The 18754-nt window shown below is 41.8% G+C and overlaps 1 protein-coding gene across 6 annotated transcripts in view; it reads right to left on the bottom strand.

Annotated features, from left to right (window-relative positions):
* PLCH1 (phospholipase C eta 1) overlaps positions 1–18344 on the bottom strand; it is a 72442-nt gene extending 54098 nt beyond the window's left edge. For 2 of the 6 annotated variants that reach the window (XM_052804102.1, XM_052804104.1), the window contains exon 1: positions 18209–18344. In XM_052804102.1, the coding sequence (XP_052660062.1) occupies positions 18209–18287 (79 nt within the window). In that variant the 5' untranslated portion in view covers positions 18288–18344. The other 4 variants (XM_052804107.1, XM_052804109.1, XM_052804106.1 and 1 more) reach the window with 4 other exon arrangements.
* Positions 18345–18754: the final 410 nt, after the last annotated feature.

The raw sequence follows: 18754 nt of genomic DNA, 5'->3' as shown, positions 1-18754 counted from the left end.
CCAAAAGAAAAAATGTCTGGTCTCGCATGTCTTGCTTTTATGGACTTAATATTATAGCCATCTGACAAAACAAAAAGATTAAATAAGGCATAAAGAGCATTACCAAACAATGAGAAGTATAATTATGAAAGAGGATATAAACTGTGTTTCTACATTATATGCAGCAAGCTGCATTAAACCACCATTAAGCTTGAGGAGATAAAAGAAACCCATAAAACGCAGAACTTACTTTTTTTAACTGCAACATCAGCTCTTCTCCCCTACATTCAGTATTTTTGGTTTTACTATATACTTTACAGGTATATTGTTTGTTCTCTCTTCGGAGAGGGAAGAACCAAAGACCCCCCATTACCATCACCACCACGTGCCGTTCCCACACACATGATTCCCAGGACTTCTGCAGACATCTCCGGTGATTCACTGTACTGCTGTATCCCAAGAACCAGAACAGGATCCTACACTTCACCTTAGGGTAACTGCTCTTACGCTATGGAAAGCATGGTTCATCTTACTTTATAAACCCCCAAATGCCACCATAGTAATTATCTCAAGTTTTCAGATTTAAAAACCCCCAAACTCCAGAAACTAAACTCTAAGTGAGGCTATTATATAAAAAGTAGATAGTTGGTGGTTGACAAAGGAGTCACAGCATGCTCCCATCACTGGAATCGTGTACCTGGATCCAACTTGGAGTCCATTTTTCACTGATGTAGATGCACATTCTCAGAAGCAGGCATTGAAGGAATGTGCAAAGAAAAAAGCACACACACCCCTTAATTAGAGAACAGTATGCAATTAGACTATCATGATCCAAGTAGTGAAGATATTCCAGATGCAATCACAAAAAAAAAAACCCCACACCAAAAAAAGCCAACATTGTCAGTTGTCTGAACTCTTCTCATCACCCTATTTTGCATCATTTATTCACCATGAGTATGCTGTAAGTTTGCCTTTACGCTAATACCATTAAAAGCCATTTACTCCCTACCTCCATCCCCCAGAGAGTGCGTTTTATCTAAATCCCATAGAACAGCACTAATATCCCGCACACCACGCAGCTTACCACTAGCGTCATCAAACTGTTGATTGCTGTTCTGTTACGTAACAGCCAAAAAGCCCAGGAGAGCAGAGACCGCAGATGCAGGTCTGGGGGAATCCATGGCCCCAGTCAGGACCATTTTTAATAGCCACATATCACATTTAATGCCAGATTTTAATTTGTTTTGCAGCAACTCTTCCAACCTTATGGAATTTTACATTAAGCTTCTTACAGTGGATTTAATCATAATCTTTGTGAATTGCATGGACATGAGATGGACAATCTCTCACACTTCTGCAAATACCAAGAAATCCTCAAGGAAGTCACACACACCAGCAGAAACACCAAAGGCTGGTGCTAGGCCTTACAAGTCCCAGCTGAAAAGCATGCAGGTATTTCATTTCAGCCCTCAAGAAGGTAGAGAATCAAAACGAGTAACCAGCCAAACACAAGCTATGACTACTCAAAACAATTGTGAATGGCTTACAATCAATGAAAATCATAAAATCTGAAAAACAACTCATGCTTGTAAATTCACTAAGTAATATGCAAACACACAAAACCAGTGGAGCTTAAGAACAAAAACATATACTACCCAGAAGGAAAAAAAACAAACAACCAAAATCTATCAGCAGTGTTTTGACTCTTTGTAGGTCTGGGAACTGTCTGGTGCTGGGGTTTTTTAAAGAAAAAAAGACAAACAAACAAAAAAACCAAAACAAAACCAAAAGCTTGGGAGTAGTAGCTCCCAGAAGTTATGCTTGAGTAATAACATATTTCATAGTAACTGCTGTTTCAGCCTACCATATTGAGATTGCTGGCTTAATGCTTCTAGAATGATCAATTTAACTCATCTTATTTTCATATTACAAGTAAAAGGTTTTTGCTATATGCCTTCTCCACCGCTGATCCTTGACAATAATTAGTTATTCTTGCCATAGGAGCACCCAGGGTCCTTTCCCAGACTGAGGCCCCCTCCTCTTTTGCACCAAGAGATCAGAAAGGAACCAGAAGCATCAAAACAAAGACCTGGCAATACAATACAATCCCCAAAGAGTTTTTATGATCCTTATTTGTAAGTTTTGTTCCTACAGTGAGACTATCTTTTACAGAGTACTGCGCAATGCAGAAAATGACTTGCTAGGAAAGTGCCTTATTCACAGGGCCTATGATCCCCTTTTTGAGATCTACACTTCAAGTAGATTCCTTTATATCTTACCCCCCCCTTAACTTCTCCAACAAAACAAAAATAGAAAAACCCCACCAGAATATCCTTTCATAAAGCTTGCTCCTGTCCCCACACAGTAGACATGCAGAGGATAAACTGTCCCAGCTTCAGCACAAACAGTGAATTCTGATGCCTGCAAATTTATCAACAAATAGCAATATGTCACAGCAATCTTGGCACCTGTACAGCATCACAACCTGGTGAGGGGAATAAGTCACAGGGCACAAGAGCAGCTGTAGCTGCAGGATGAAGTGGGTGGAAGAGGAATCCAGACCCCAGGACCTGAAGCACGCTCATCACACTGGGCTGTGACAGCAGCTAGGCTGGAGGGAGCATTGCTTCCCCTTCAGGCTGCCAAATAAATCCACATCTGGGGCTTGATTAAAGAGTAGGAGGGGAAAAATCAGAGTAGAACTGAAGGTGGAGTTAATTAACCTTTAAAAGTAATGAATGAAGACTAGAGTGCAACTGATGATAGGAGCTAATTTATTCACACTCATGAGAAACAGTCATTTTGCCAAAGAAACATGTTTATCTATTCTATTCTTAAGTTACCTTGGTGCAAGTCACCAACAGGGAGTCATCTATGGACAAGCAATGGATTGACAGTCTCAAACACCAAAGTAATTTTATTTCCAAAAATAACGATGTTTTGCGCATCTGAGTTTCATGCTGATCAATGTTTCTATTGGTAACATGAAAATGCCTCCAAACCAGTTATATGTTATACTGCTGAGGATACCAATAACCTGACATAGAACAGGCACAAACTTCCTTACCTACAGCTGGGTTTCCTGTCACTTTTATAAAAAAAGCCAGCTTATGGTTTCCCATAACTTTAATTTCAGTCACCCAGGAAGCACACACACCAGCACAAAATGCTGCCTGCATACTAACAGGCTGTCCTCTACGACATGAGCTTCTTAAGGGACTACTTCAAAATATATGGTAAAGAGGAAACACAAGCACTCACATTTCCTCTTGCAGGTAAGCTCCATGCCAGAAAAAGCTGTGAACTTTTCTTTCATCAAGCTCCACTCACCAACCCCTGGTTTCACCAAGCTACTGCATGCCATGACACTGACACCATTTATGTTGATCCAATACAGCATTTGGCCATTTCATCAAAGCAGTAAGAATTACTTTAATGGTTTTAAGTTTATGCCACATAGTTTCAAAAAGGCACAGTTCTTCAACAAACTCTAAGAACCTTTTCAGTTGCACACAATGATAATGTTCTGTAGATTTATTGAAACAAGAGTGTATTTAATTCTTAAGCACAAACCCCCCCCCCCCAAAAACCCAAAGTAGTTAACAAGCATATCACCTAGTTACTAGTTGGTCTACCACACCCTTGGCTCTGCAGAAGCAGAGCAGATACCCCTCATGGAGCCATCAGCATCCAGCTCCAGCATCCTCTGAAACCTCACTAGTGCCAGGGAAGGGACCCGGCACTCCACACCGCAGAATACTCCTTTCAGGCTGGCAGGTGAGGTGTTTCACTTCATGCAGCGTAACATCCTCAGAACATACCTAACAACACAGAGGCTTTAGACCTTTCAAAGCTGCCATGTGCATATGCTAACTTATTGCGAGTGCATATAACGCTGGGATAGATTTAAGCTATTATTGGAATTAAACCCGTGGAAGACCAAGTTCTTCACAGCAGGAGGTTGATGCCTTCAATATGCACTCAGAACAGTATGCTGTTCTAAGCTAATTGCTTTATATATCACTTACTATTCTAGAGTCTATACTTAATACCTGTCTTACAGGTGCTTGGACAGATGTAAAGATACAACAGTCCCAAAGAAGCACTAATAATGACCTCAAAAAAGGCTGCTGCAATAGTACCTGTGAATGAAACTCGATGTAGTTCACTGCTGTTTCTCTGCTTGGCTGTACCGACTGCAACCCTAGTGTTCTACTAAAGCAGTAACAAGATAACTACAAAGTACCACAACCTGTCAGCCAAAGACCCAAACCCATACCCAAGGAAGTCTGTACCACTCCTCCCACGCCATACCCATTAATGTCCCACTGCCAACTCCTCTTTGAGCATGAGTGCATTTCCCATTCACGGTGGTTAGCGGTCGCGTACAAACTTACAGCCAAACCGCTGGCAGACACGGAGCTGCTGCTTCCTGCAAGCGCTCATTGAGGAGCCAAGTCAGACAGTCGGCCAACGACTGCACACACAACACCTGCTTGTTCAGTTATCCCTTTATCCAGGCGCTATCATACGAGCACTCTTATGCGCATAAATTGTGCAAGGGGTGTGATCCTGCTGTTATCAGTATCGGTGCTGGCAGGCTAAAGTAATCACCCGACTGAGTAAGGGGGAGATCAGGCACTCTGCCTTCTTCCACCATCCAAGCATGTGAATATATTCATGCCTACAAAACACAACATCCAAAGTCTGCGCTTGCGCAGTGCTGCGTCAGCCCTCCTGTGTGTGGGGGGACACCCCAGGAGCCCAAGCCGTGACCCCACACGCACTGCTGCAATGCCACCAAAGCAGCCAAACCTGAATGCAAGGGACGCAGAGTTGTACTCGTTGCTTCTGCATCCTTTAACTGCCTCCACCAGACAGAGAAATGGTAGTGCTACTAACTGGAAAAGATTAAAGAAATTTGGCAGTTGCTTTTATACCTGGCTAAGGAAAAGGGACTGCAAAATGACCTCAAACAGAATCTCACCATCAACTGAGTACTTCAGTAAGAAATGGGCTTATCTACACATACACACACATTTCCACGAGCTTCAAAAATTAAACTGATGCTTTTCTTCTAGGACTGTTCCAAAAACCCCGTTCAAATAAGCTAGCTCTTGTAAATTATTAAATGGGGACATATCCATTACCTTCTGTGTCTCAGAAAGCAGATGGAGTAACACCTGGTCTCCTTTACCTAACCATATGCATCAAAGCTTAATGTAGAGTTTTGTGTAACAAAACCCTCCAAAATAAAAATACAGTGTTTGGAACTGTAGCATACCAACTCCAACATAGGAGGCCCTTCCCTGAGAGGATATACAAATAACTGACTTTTTCTTAAAATAGTCTCAATTCCTTACACAATAGGTGTGTCTATTTCCAGTAACTTTCCCTAGTTAAAAAATACTTATCAAATAAAATCATCCATGCTAAACACAAAGGAAAAAAATCCCAGTATATATCAGCCCCCAACACTGCCCTTAAATTTTTTTAACATGCTTCATAGTGGGCAAAATATCTCAAAGTATGATCCATGACTTTTGGTGGTTTTATTTTAGATTAGTTTGTTTGTTTTAAAATTAGATGATCTTGTCAGAAAATGTCTTCTGAACTACCCAATTTTAACAAGCCAGCTCTTTGCTAAATGTATTTTCTAAGTTTTTTCTTTAAAAGCACACAACCCAACATCATTAAGGATGAGCAAAATACAAAAATAAACTTTATCTACCATGATTTCTCCTTCTCTCTACAGCATTTACTCTATATCCACTTAGAGGCTTAAAATAATTACCTCTTTCCATCCAGCACTGACCTAAATTGAACACAATCAGACATTATAAACTACAAGTTACTGAAGAAAGTTATTCAAGATGTCTTCCTTTTTTTGTATCGTCCTGCAATTCTTGAAAGACATATCTTTCTCATCCAATGCTGTTTGCAGAATTCTACACATCATTTGCATATGTGTTATAATATTTATAAGTGCTACTAGAAAAAAAACACTAGAAACTCTTTTCCATAGAAAGCCATGCCACAGCAAAATGACCAACAGATGAAAAGGTCAAGAACGTTTTTTTTAAAGGCAAATACATTGGTAATAATTTAAGATAACACACAAGTGCAGTTCGTCCATATCACAGGAGCAGTATCTCACATACAATCCACATGTTTTCATAAAGAAATGTACTTTCAAGTCAATACAAAAAATATCAAGTTTTCCTCTACAATATACAGGAATATATACATTTTTATATTAATAATGTCCATATAAATATTGTATGTAACTTACCAATCATAAGGATAAAGTTACCTGATTTTTCTATAATCACTTCCAGAAATGTTATGAGCTCTTCCTACAGTAATTCCAAACTCAAACATCCTTACCTTTTTCTGGACTTAAATTTTTATATACTTCAAGGTCTGCCATTAAATTTGTAACTCATGCATTATTGGCAAGTAGAATGGAAATTCTCACTGCAGGAAAGCCTCAATTTAATCTGCATTTCTCCAGAGCTAAAACATTTGGAAAGCAATCCTTAGAAGTACAGAACATTGCCAGCACTACTCTTTACGAGGACGACGAAATCTTCATGATCCATAACACAAAGACAGGAAAGCACAAATCCGGAAACAATACTAGGCAACTTTCTTCAGAACCAAAAAGCACAGCCTGAGAGGGAAGCTGGAAGCATCTGCTCTGTGCTGCTGCTGCTGCTGTGGGAATGCAGGAGCAGCGACTACTTTTGGTATGAGACATGCATGCATAGCAGTGTGATTAAGATGCTCCAGGCATTAAGTGTGCATAACGCCTGGGAAGAATTGCTCTATAGGCAAGCGCAAGGAAATCCTGCTGGCACCTAGGGAGGCCAGTCAGGAACAGATTACCATACTCCAGTTAAAGAATGGGAGAGTGACGCAGGCTGAATGCAGAAGAGAAAAGCCACCCTCACTCCAAAGTAACTACCAGCATCTGCAGCCATGGGGATTCTGCAAGGCGGAAGGAGAGAACCTCTGTAGACCGCACTCCTTTTCCCCAGGTTTTGTGCCCCCTCCTCCTGTCTCTGTCAGTAACTTGAAGGGGAACAGCCATTCTGCAGAATCAGGCCAGTTAGAGCACAAAGCATGCAAATGGGTTAGTCTGTGCATCACTGAGCATTTGATTTCGTAAGTACAAGTAGTCTCTTGCGAGATGCTGAGCACTAACTCTCCCAGTAGCTATAAAAAATTACCATGCTACTGGCTAAATACTGTGCTTGTTTAAGCCAACTCACTGCTACTGAAATCAGTGAGTTTATAGTCAGTGTGGAACAATGGGCAGAAACATTCAGACTTGCATAAATTGCACTTACTTATGATGGAGCCCAAGGGGCACAGCGTTGGAAAGCATGGCAAGAATAAAGTAGGCTCCGTATATAATGCTTCACATGTTTGATTTATTGCATTTTCTAATTGTTTCACTATTCAGCTGGCTTTTACAGTGACATTTACATCAGCATACCAAAGGAATCCCCAGTTACATTCTCAAAGATTGTGACAGCAATAAAAGAGGACAGAATTTGTCTAGCCCGTGCTAGGAAGAAGTTACACGATAGACAGTGTGACTGAGAGGAAAAAAAAAACAATCCACAAAAAAAAAACCCTGTAGAACTTGAGTGAGATGGGAGACAAGATAAATTGGAGTTGACACTTTTTACTTACTGAGAAATCATTATTTCTTAGCTGTTGCTAACACAAAAAGTAAGACTTCGCACAGTCACTGCATGTCACGATAGATCGCAGTACACTGCAAGGTATATGTTGACTGTACCTAGCAACCTATAAAATGAAACAACCCCCAAGCCCGCTGTAGGATCGTTCTCGGCTGCACTCAAAGTTTGTGCTTCTAATCACACTTTCAGCTGAGGATGGCAGGACATGGCAGAAGTCATGCTCTGCAGAGAGAAGTGTCACTCATTCTCAGTTATAACAAGGGAAATGGAACAGCTACATCATTACCCCACCACTGGTTCACACCTCAGTTCACAAGATTAAAGGATGAAGTCATCACTCTGAAGCCTCTAGATAGTTATTAATCATTTACATTGAAACAAATTGATGTGTTATAGTTGCAATTCAACAACAAAAAATAAACTGTCACCACTCTGTAGTTTATTATTGATATATCAGATTGCATTTGATAATGTGTTAAGTGCAAATTACTTCACACTCCTATCATTCTATATTATGAGAGGAGCTATACACAAGCATCTTTAACACCAAAGCTGCTCTGTAAGAAACCTTGCCCAATCATTAATACACTCATTATTTTGTCTTCAAAATAAAGTTCATTTTAAAATCAGAAGTGTTTAAATGCTATATGGCTTTAGAAATCAGGGCAAGCTATATAGGTTAGCAAGAACATTACAGCAAACAAATGAAGACTTTGATGTTATTCAGGAGACATATGCCAAATGGTATGAAAATACTTGTAGGTTTATTCAACTTCCAAAAAAGTAAAAAAAAAAAAAAAAATCACCATGACAACTCTTCACTGACAAGCCAGGTTTTGCATCCAATCCCTAGCCCTGTCAGTCAGAGTCAAATCTGAAACTGGTGTGTCCTTGGAGACACACTACATTAGAGTTTGACTGTCTGCAAAGGGAAAAGTTAAAAGGCAACTAGTTCACTTTATAATATCTAACACTGCACCTACATCTTATTTAAGCAATGGCCAAGTAACCCTCACATCTTTCCAGTTTGCTTTGCTTTCTCATACATACCCTGTTCTCAGGGGGATCACAACGCTCCTGCTGGGAGTGCTCTGCAGAGCCGCAACACGCAAAGTTCTATCAAAGTCTCAGAGCTGATGGTGACAAGCAAGCTTTCTGAATATTAAATTGTTATTCTGTTACCTGTATTCGACTAACATGAATGATCACCATAAGACAGCAGTACATATTTTCAACAGCCACCACTGTTTCATAGGTATCGCACGATCACAAGATAAGCTTTGGCAGGAAAGGTAACAGACTCACTTGTATGTCTGGTTTTCCTACTTACATTTTCTGCCCCATAAGCCCTTCCTTGGAAGACACTTTCCAATAACTTGCATGCTTAAAAGTCTGGTTTTTTCAACTTTTTAAGCTGGTTTCAAGAAACACATGAACCATCCTCCAAGCCTCATCACACCAATAGCTTTTGACAATCTCAGCTATAAAAGCACTAAAATTCATTTAAAAGATGTTCATTCACTCAAAATCCATCTCCCCCAGGCTAATATTATTTTCCAGTCGCCTTAATTTGTGGTTCAAAAAAAGTTCTGTCATTAAACCACTGGAATTATTTTGAGATAAGACAGCAAGTACCTCCAGGTACAAAGCAGACAGTGTCAAAGCACTATCCTGGTCATTTCATAAAAAAGGGGATTTAAAGCTTTCTTGTAATATCTGCAAACTGTAATTCTTCTCTTCTATGCACATAGTTACAGATATGTTTTCATTTAAAATACACCGTAGTTTAGCTCACAGCTTCTGGCTGAGATGGGGGAAACGTGGCCTGTTTTGTACCAAAAGCAATGCCAGAGGGACAAAACAGTGCTGGCTTGTCTCGGGGTATAATTGCCAAACCAACACCAATATTTTTAGCTCCCTGGAAGAAAAGATACATTAAACCTGCCACCCAGGCACTCCCAGCTCATCTGTGCAAGGGAATAGCCCACGGGATAACCAGCAGATATTCCCACAGCAAAACAGATGACCAACAGGACAGACAGCTGCGGGAATCGCTGCTCAGGCCTCTCCTCCCCAGGCAGCTCACATCTGTTGGGCTACAAAACCAGCTAAAAAGTCCCTTGAAAAGCACAGAAGATACCCGTACGCCATGTAAACCTGAACCAGTAATTCCAGGGTAAAAATCCTGCCTCGTGCTTGCTGCTATAGGTTGGCCAGGATGCGGAGAGGCCACGTGAACTCAGGCAGAGGCCCCCTTCAAGGGCTGACAGCCCCGCGCTTGGCAGGGCTGAGCGGCTGTGGTCCAACGTACCTGCCGGAGAATTGGCTGCCGTGCAGCCCTGCCTGACACACGGGAGATGGCCTTCCCTCCCCACAGCCTGGCAGCACCTGAACCTGCCCACGGCACCAGGCAGCAGCCACATCCCCATTCATAATTAAAGAAAATTTATTACCAAAAGCACCAGCCTTTGCCAAATTGCCAAAAATGGAAGCCCAATTTTTGAACACTAAACCCCATACCTCACAAGGCTTACATTACTGGACAGAGGCACAACAGTGCAAGTTCTACTGCAAAATAGTCATTTTCCAATAAATGAGAATATGATTTAATGAATAGTTTTGAAATTACAGTATCAGAAGAATATTAATTTTCTGGCTCATCGGTTTTTCCTTTTTCACTGTCAAAATAGCTGGAAACTGGTACAAAGACTAATTCTGCTAAAGAGCAAGAAAAGCTGATTAGAGAACTTCTACCTCTTACAGTAAATAGATCATGAAATAAGAAGATAACATCTTAATATTCATCACCCAAATTTAATCTTAGTAATACAACCTCCTAGTGAAAAGTCAGCTAGCAATGAATAAAACTGTATTAGCTGCATGAAAAACTTGTCATTTTTATCAGATTAAAGCTTTTATCAACTCTACTCATTTGTCATTAATGAAGACACAGTTCTTCAAAAAGCTGACAAATATACAAAGATGGAAAGGGAAGAACACTTTGCATTAGAACTCAACTGCCTGATACACCAGCTCGAGACCAATCCCACACATGAAACTCCTCCTTTCCCCAAAGGATGCATCTAGTGATAGACACAGTGTTCTTAAAGGTAGTTACACATTCAACAAAGCACCAAGACACAGTTTCTTCAGGCATTTTTAGGCACCATTTCAATCTATGTGAACTTTAATAAATTCTTTAATGCCCTTCTTGCATGTGCATTTTCAGTTACATCTGGTTGTCTCAAAGAATGAATTATGAATATTTTGCTACATAAATCAGAATATAAACCAAAATATAAATTACTGCACTATTAACTTGTCCTGCTTTCCCAAGCATCATTATAAAACTCAAATGGAAGCTGACTAGTAAGATATAAGATTGAATTCTGCAGTCTACATCTGGCATCTTTAGCACTGTAGCCTCAAGCGCAGGGCTTGCATGAGGCTTCAGCAGAGCTAATTATAAAGCATTGCCCACCAGCAAACATCAAGCCTAATGTACACGTGCAATTCGGCAAAGATTTAATATTGTTCTCCCAAAACTCTTGTGCTCTAATAACCAAAATAGACCATTTTACTGTATAAAAAGTAAAACATAATGCATTTTATGTTCCCATTCATTGGGCACAAAAGTTCAAGATCACTGAAGCAAAAAAATCCTACAAGAACTTGCACAAAAGCTCAGCTTGTCAGACTGAAATGAATGGAAAAACACTGCAATAACACCTGCCGTAAGCAATCTCTTTTGAAGCTGTCCAAAACTGGTTGTGTAACAGCAGTAGGCGTTCATCTAATAAAGGCGGTGCACAATTGCATCCCTTACATTTGGGAAATCTTTGAGATGATCTCTCAAAATAAGCAATTGCCTTGGACTAAGTCTCTCTCCCACCCTCAACTTGGGATGTATAGAAGTAGGTGATTTGGAAGAACCTTTTGAAGGATGAGCTGGATATTCCTGAAACAAGAGACTACGAGCAGACGCAGGAATCCAGATCAGCAGTCAGCAATTTCCCCTGCATGTTCGCTGGTGGCTGGGACAGCCAGCTCACTGCACACCGTCAGATGGCAAAATAATTACGGAAAAATATTATTTGCTTAGTGCCAGCACAAGACAAATGTTTGAGTGGTCTACCTCAAAGTGCCATTTGAAGTAAGTGGAAGTACCGATATCCAGGGCAGCACCGTACCAAAGCTGTGCTGCAGTGGCTCGGCACCTCAATATTGAAGTCTAGAATGAAGTTCCCATTCTTGCCACTTTCCCTTTCCCAGGTGCAGAAGAAAATGTTATCACCACAATGTTCTCAACCCCTTTCCTCAGTAAGACGTTAGGAGGCAGACATTCAAAGCTACCAAAACTCCTAACATGACTTAAATACCTATCTACCTTACAGGCTTGGCCCTCAGTTCAGTACATCCAGTCAATGGTCTTTCAAAGGTGAAGTAATCGAGCAACCAAACCTGCACCATCCATTACAGTCTGAATGTGGCAAGGTTGCATGGAATTACTGTTTCCCTTCAAGCAGAAGGTTTACACCAGCCAACATAATTTTGGAGTTAATTCCCACAGATGGTCACAAGCCTGAGGGAACGCCAAAAAACTTTAGAAAAAAAACCTTATCAGATGTAAAGTAAATAAATGCAATTATCTAGATGCAGCTTCTAGCTAAGGAAGTACTTATGTTGCTGATGGGCAGGCACTGGGAGCATGTGCCACAGGAAGGGTTATTACGTACACACTGGAGTTTTTTATACCCTTTATACTTTTAGCCCCAAACATCTGCTAGCAAAGTAGATGGATGTTTGGTCTGACAACACAGCCACTCCAACATTGTTATTGCCAGCAAACAAACAAAATATGATCCACATTTACAGCTTGAAAACCCTGAGAAAATTAAAAAAAAAAAAAAAATAATCTTTTTCCAAGCCTAGAGGCATGATGTATTTTGTATTTTGGCACTGTTTGCAACAGGAAGGCAAAGAAAGTGGGTTCATCAAGTCCTCAAGGCTATTCTGAACATTATAATTGCCTATCTGCTCTATTCTACAGAAACTACTAAAATAGCTTAAACCCAGATCTGTCTTCAGTTTGTTATTCTCTGTGTGCACATACAGTGCTGTATCTCGCTGTTACTGAAGAAAACTGACATTTTTGCTTCTAGGCAGATAAGACTCCCTAGAGTACAAGGCACAGCAGCAACCTCCACACTTCTGTAACCAAAAATTTCAGACATAAACAAATAAGAATTTTAATATCCTGCAAATGCAACTATTAGAAGCTTTTCCCAATAAAATTATGAGAAATCCTTAGGCAATTTTGATGCATAGAGTACTTCAGCATTACATGTATGAATGTTCAGTCATTACTCAAAGACAACCCATTAAAGCCCTGTGGAAAGGCACACAGTCATGTATCAATACTTTTTCTTGTCTAACAACACACAAGTGTCTCAAACCATCATTATAGTGTGGTAGAGAGCAGCCTGATCTGTGTACAGTAACATTTTCCAGAATGGAATGGAAACACTACTGTTCTTATTTGCTCTTCACTGGACACAAGAATTGAATTGGGACCACTTAAATAGTTCTCCAGCCTTATATTCACATTAATCAATATATTACTTGCTACTAATTACATTTACAACTTCAGAACAAGAGTATAGATAGGATGCTTCAACAATTTTTCCAAAACTTACCAATCTCCACCTCAAAGTACATTAGTTTCTCCTGTGTCTATTTATATACTCGTGGACAATTTTCAATTTGCTCTTGTGCCAACTTTCCCCATCAGTTCAAATAAGCCTTTTCTTCCCTGAGTTCTCCCTTTGCAATCCATTCATAGTCAGCAGTCACATCCCCTCTCAATCTTTGATTTTCCAAGCTAACAAACCAGACTCATCTCATCTCCACTTCTGTAGTCCTTTTCTCTGCCTGTTCCCAAGCTCCCCTTGCTCAAGTACTGCTGACCAGAACTGCATTAGGTTGGGCCTCACAGCACTAACACCTTCATCCTAATCCACGACACTCAAAATTGCATCTGCCTTCAACGAATGCATCACACAAACAAGGTACTGTCCTGCTGTTGCCCTGTCTCATATGCTTTGTCCTATACCACCTCCTCGCTTGCAGCTGATGGTCTCCCACATTGGAGCAGAAGCATTCACTGCTTGTCTTCCAAGTGAGGTTTTGACATTCACACAGAAGCACAGTGCACTCCAACAGGTTATACCTGCAGGGCTGCAGTCTCATTTGGGTGTTTCTGCTCTAAGTTGGGGTTTTTGGGTTTTTTTCTTTGGTTGGTTTTTTGGGGGGTTGTTTTAGCGGTTTGGAGGGTTTTTTTGTTGTTGGTTGGTTTGGGGTTTTGGGCTGGGTGTTGGGTTTTTGGGGAGTTTTTTTTTTTCTGTTTGTTGGTGGGTGGGTTTTTTTGTTTGTTTGTTTTACCACAAAACAAGATGTTTAAACTACTCCAAATAAACACAGAGCTTCAGCATTCTTATTTACGCTGTCCACAAGAGTTTCTTGCATTTAAACACCTCAGCTGGAGGTGAACAAATGGAAAACCAACTATTTAGGTTCTTAAAGCAACACAGGTCCCAGAAGGGTATGAAAGAAACACCAGAGATGAACACAGTTGAGCAGCAAAGTTCATACTGTGTGCCTCTGTAGACAATTCCAGTCCTGAAGTCTCTATGGAGAAAGATGTTCCTATGCTTTTTAAGAACACCAGCTGATGCAGTGGGATATTTTTATCTGGCTGGCTTGCACCTGAGGTGTAACAGTTCTTCCAGATTACAGGTTCAATTACAGATAATAACCGTGCCACTGTAATGTAACCTTCCAGACAAGCCTGATACAACTGAATTAGTCCATTGCTCTGAACGAAAGAGTGCAGTTTAGATAATATGAGCAAGACTGAATTAACGTGACATCCTACCAATAGTGGTCAAGTCCCTATTAACACAGGTCTGGAAAGAGGTGGAGAGGCCAGAAGATAAAATTAGAAACTAAGAGAGACAATTACAATTATGGAAATGCAATGTAAACAAAAGGTTTGTATTTCTGAAAGAACTTAAGAAGAAAAGATAATTGGCGTTAAGTAACTGACTCTAGTAAGTACGAACAGCTACTTTCAGAACTGCTGAGACAAAATCAGCCATTTGCTAAACATGTCACAGCTTCTTTCTGTTTAATGATTACAGAATATTAGCATTCATAATCGTAGAAATATAAGCTAATCAATGGCTCTGTGTGCTTGCTCCCTGATGAGCCATGCTTTCAATGTCAGAATATGAAACTATAATAGTAATAACTACAAAAAAATCATGAAAACACTGTGTAAATTAGAATGAATAGACACTAGACCTGGACACATACAACAAAACCACTGAAATGTCAGCAAATCACAAGGGGTTGGATCGCAGTACCTTCCCTGCTAACAGACAGTACCCTTCCCACGTAGAGTTCATATTAGATTTTCTTTCCTAATTTCCCAGTGGTGCAAAAAAGTTTTAAACAATTACAATTTCCTTATGTCTACTGGAGAAAATATGGTCTCAGACACAGGTAAGTCCCAATTTAGTTGCTTGGCATTCGCTTAGTCATGCAAAGCCCAAAGTTCACTGCTCAGTCCAACTTGCTAAGGAGGATGGGTCAATCTTAACCGCAAGGCTGCCATCAGGAACAGGGGCAAGCACCCAGCCCGCTCACACCCACCCATCCCACTGGCCTTTGTCAGGACCTACAGGATCAGAAGGCTCACTGGCAAAAAGCAAATCTCTAAAAAGCTTCATCAACCCTTTTATCTATCAGTGAGCCTTTTATCAGCACAATCCCATAGGAAACCAACTTCTCTCAAGCATCAGGAGCAACATGCTAATTCCTGAGGACATGCACACGTCTCCTTACATCATGCTGTTGGGAACTGCCACCTCTGTCACTGTCCAGCGGGGACTTCAGCTCCCTCCATATACTCAGAGTGAAACTAACTGTCACTGCAGTGTCTTGCTTAGGTTGAAGAGACAAATGGGAAGCCCTGAAGGATTCTGTCGGGAAAAATAATTAATCCTGTCTGGTCATGAATGAAAGACAAATAAAATTAAGCCATAGAATCTTTCTGGTCTAGAATTCCTGCTAATTATGTCTTCTACTTTAGACAATTATCACTTTGCAGACCCATCACTCAATAGCTGTTCATGGATTACTGGACTTTGTGCTAATGGATCTTTATCCAGCCTTCATGTCATTAGCAGGATAAAGACATCATCCTGCTCTACAATAAAATACCACCTCGAGTCACACAGTATGGACCAGACTTTTCTTTCACTTGGTCTGGAATAGCAAAACTGCAAATACACATCCAAAACTGTAGCTGCTCCAGTTACACACTCGTGATAGAGTACAGACTGTTGCCTGGAGAGAAATGTGATTAACGGCCATTTACCAAAACACTGCAATAGTGCTCAGACTCAGAGAAGTGGGACCTGGGTGAAGACACCTGGGAGACAACTCTCTCCTTCCACAATGTCAGAGAGAACTCAGAAGGAACATGATCCCACTAAAATCAGTGAGACCACATGAGTGGCCTGATAAATCCCAGGAACAAATCTCAGTTTCATTTGAGAAGCAGAACAGTTGTGCCTGGAGATGACAGGTTCACCAATGACAGATTTGTGAACCATCTTCCCTGTAACGCATGCCCCAAATGTAGCACACAGATGAATTAATACGACAATGGTGCTGTCAGACTGACTTACAGAAAAGTTATTAACATTCTTCTGGTGTCCCAAATAGAACTAGCAGTGCCTATGGGCAAGAAAAAAAGCAGTACAGAGGAAAATGGTGTTATCTCTGAATAGGCTTTTGTTAAGACGATGCACAAATTGACACATGCTTAATTCTCCTACTAAACCATTAGCTTCATCAATGGCGACATAACCACAGTGACAAAAATGCAGATACAGTTTGGCTTACAGTGGGTTGCATCATAATTCTGTGAGCTGCAAACTTCCCGAGCTTCCTGACAAATACACAGTGAAAATGGAGATGTAGGTTCTCTAGGGAAAAAAGATTACCTTTGCTTTTGAAAAAAATGAGTATTTCTATCTTTAATTTATAGGTATTCCGTGCTACTGTTATTAATAGTGCCATAATTCTGCCCTAAAGTGACAGTTTTTAATCACTGACCTCAAAGGGAATAAGGAATACAAAATTTGGGCTTCTCAGAAACAGCATTAGCAAGTCACTCCCCCAGTAGGACAGGTAGGGGTCCAGCTGTCTTATTAAACTAGACCTGCAGAAGTCTGTTCCAGGCAGGGATGGCTTGTGAGTCCTGGTGGTCCCTTACCCACTGCAGGAGCACGGGCTGGGCTCAGCACTGTTCCTTAGCATGTGCCCAAGGGTAAAGCTACCCAACAAAGGGAAAGAAACCTGCATGGGGAACACATGTGCTCTCTAGTTAGGTTGATATATCAAGTTTTAAAGCATACAAAAAGAGGTCCTGAGAAGGAAGTCTTTTATATCAAAATGTCTTCAGAGTATTTCCAACTTTGCTATTGGAAGGATACTTCAACAACTGAACGATCACAGCATGTAATCTGTAGTGGCAAGAGACTAAGATGCGAGGGGTTGATAGGGAACTAGAGATGACTATTAGGCAACTATTTTGCGCAAACGTCTGATCAATACTGGGAAGCCAAGCCCTTCCTGACACTTTCAATTCCTCCTCACTAGGAGCACAAAGGATGCATACCTGCAGATTTCGCCGAAGTAGTTCTAGAAACGCCTCAGGAGGAAACGTTTAAGTGTAAGGCAGCGCCAGACCACGTGAACACAATTAATCCATTTCGCTCCAGAACACAATCACCGTCTACACCCAAGGCAACTCTACCCACTGCCCATGCTCCAACTGCCGCTCTTCTCCAGGCTTTAACGCTTTAGTTAGAGCTGGAGCGAAGTTTCCCAGCCCGGAGCACCTGCCTGTCGGTGGCCTCACCCAGAGGGGAAGGGAGGAAGCGCAGTCCTAAACCAAACGGTGGGGAGGAGGGGAAGGGCTCTCTCAGCGCAGACACCCCCCCCCCCGCCCGTCAGGAGCCGCGGCCGGTGTGAGGAGGAGGAGGAGGAGGAGGAGGAGGAGGAGGAGGAGGCGGCGGCGGAGGGGGGAGCCCGGCGCCCGGCGCCGGCAGCGAGGCGGGGGGGGCGGCGGTCCCGGAGCGCCCCCTGGCGCGCCCGCGTGGCGGCGGCCAGCCCGCGTCCGTGCCCCCCCCCCCCCCCGCCTCGCACTAAGGCGGCGGTGGGGGGGGGGGGGGCGGCAGTCCCGGGGACCCCCCCTCCCTTTGCACCCACTTTGGGGCGCAGCACGGTAAAGGGACGGCGGAAGCGAGGCTGGTGCAGCACCCATTGCTAACTGACCCCGAGGGGAGCGTTACCGACAAGAGACACATACGCCGCTCGGAAATTTAACTGGCATCTGGCGGTAGGAAACGGGAGAAGCCAAAAATATAAGATAACTTGTAACTTACCATGAAATACACCATTGTCCACTAAGAAGTGCCTGCAGTACTGCAGACAGCTTTTCTTATCCAGACTCCAGTAACTCATTGTAAGATGACCTTCTGCTCACCATCAAAGGCAGCGACCCTACAAAGAGAAACACAATATGGATAATTATGAGTTAATTTACAAGAAATGCGTAATTACTGTAAGCACTACAAGAGTATTTATTTGTGCCCTTTACGCAAAATAGTTCATTGGCTTCCTACAAAGCATTACAACAAGAGTAGTCCTTCACTCTCCAGACATGCCCATCTCCAAGGATGTACAGGCAAAGGGTGCAGGTGGATCGCTTGGACGGAGCTAGAGACAGACTGTCACCGATGCTTACAACTACCAAGCTGAAGGCTGCTGAAGCGAGCCCACCCTACCCGGCAGTCGCTGCACCCACGACGGGCGCCTGTTGTTACAGTCAACCCCCACAGCCCCTGCAGGCTATTGCAGGGGCCATGGAGAGATGATCAATTTAATCTATTTAACGATGCTGTCCCATATTTAACAAGCTACGGACACAT

Source organism: Harpia harpyja, chromosome 12 (assembly GCF_026419915.1).
Source record: "Harpia harpyja isolate bHarHar1 chromosome 12, bHarHar1 primary haplotype, whole genome shotgun sequence".
Classification (NCBI taxonomy): Eukaryota; Metazoa; Chordata; class Aves; order Accipitriformes; family Accipitridae; genus Harpia; species Harpia harpyja.
The sequence above is the reverse complement of the archived record's forward strand: the minus strand, read 5'-3'. Positions and strand labels throughout refer to the sequence as shown.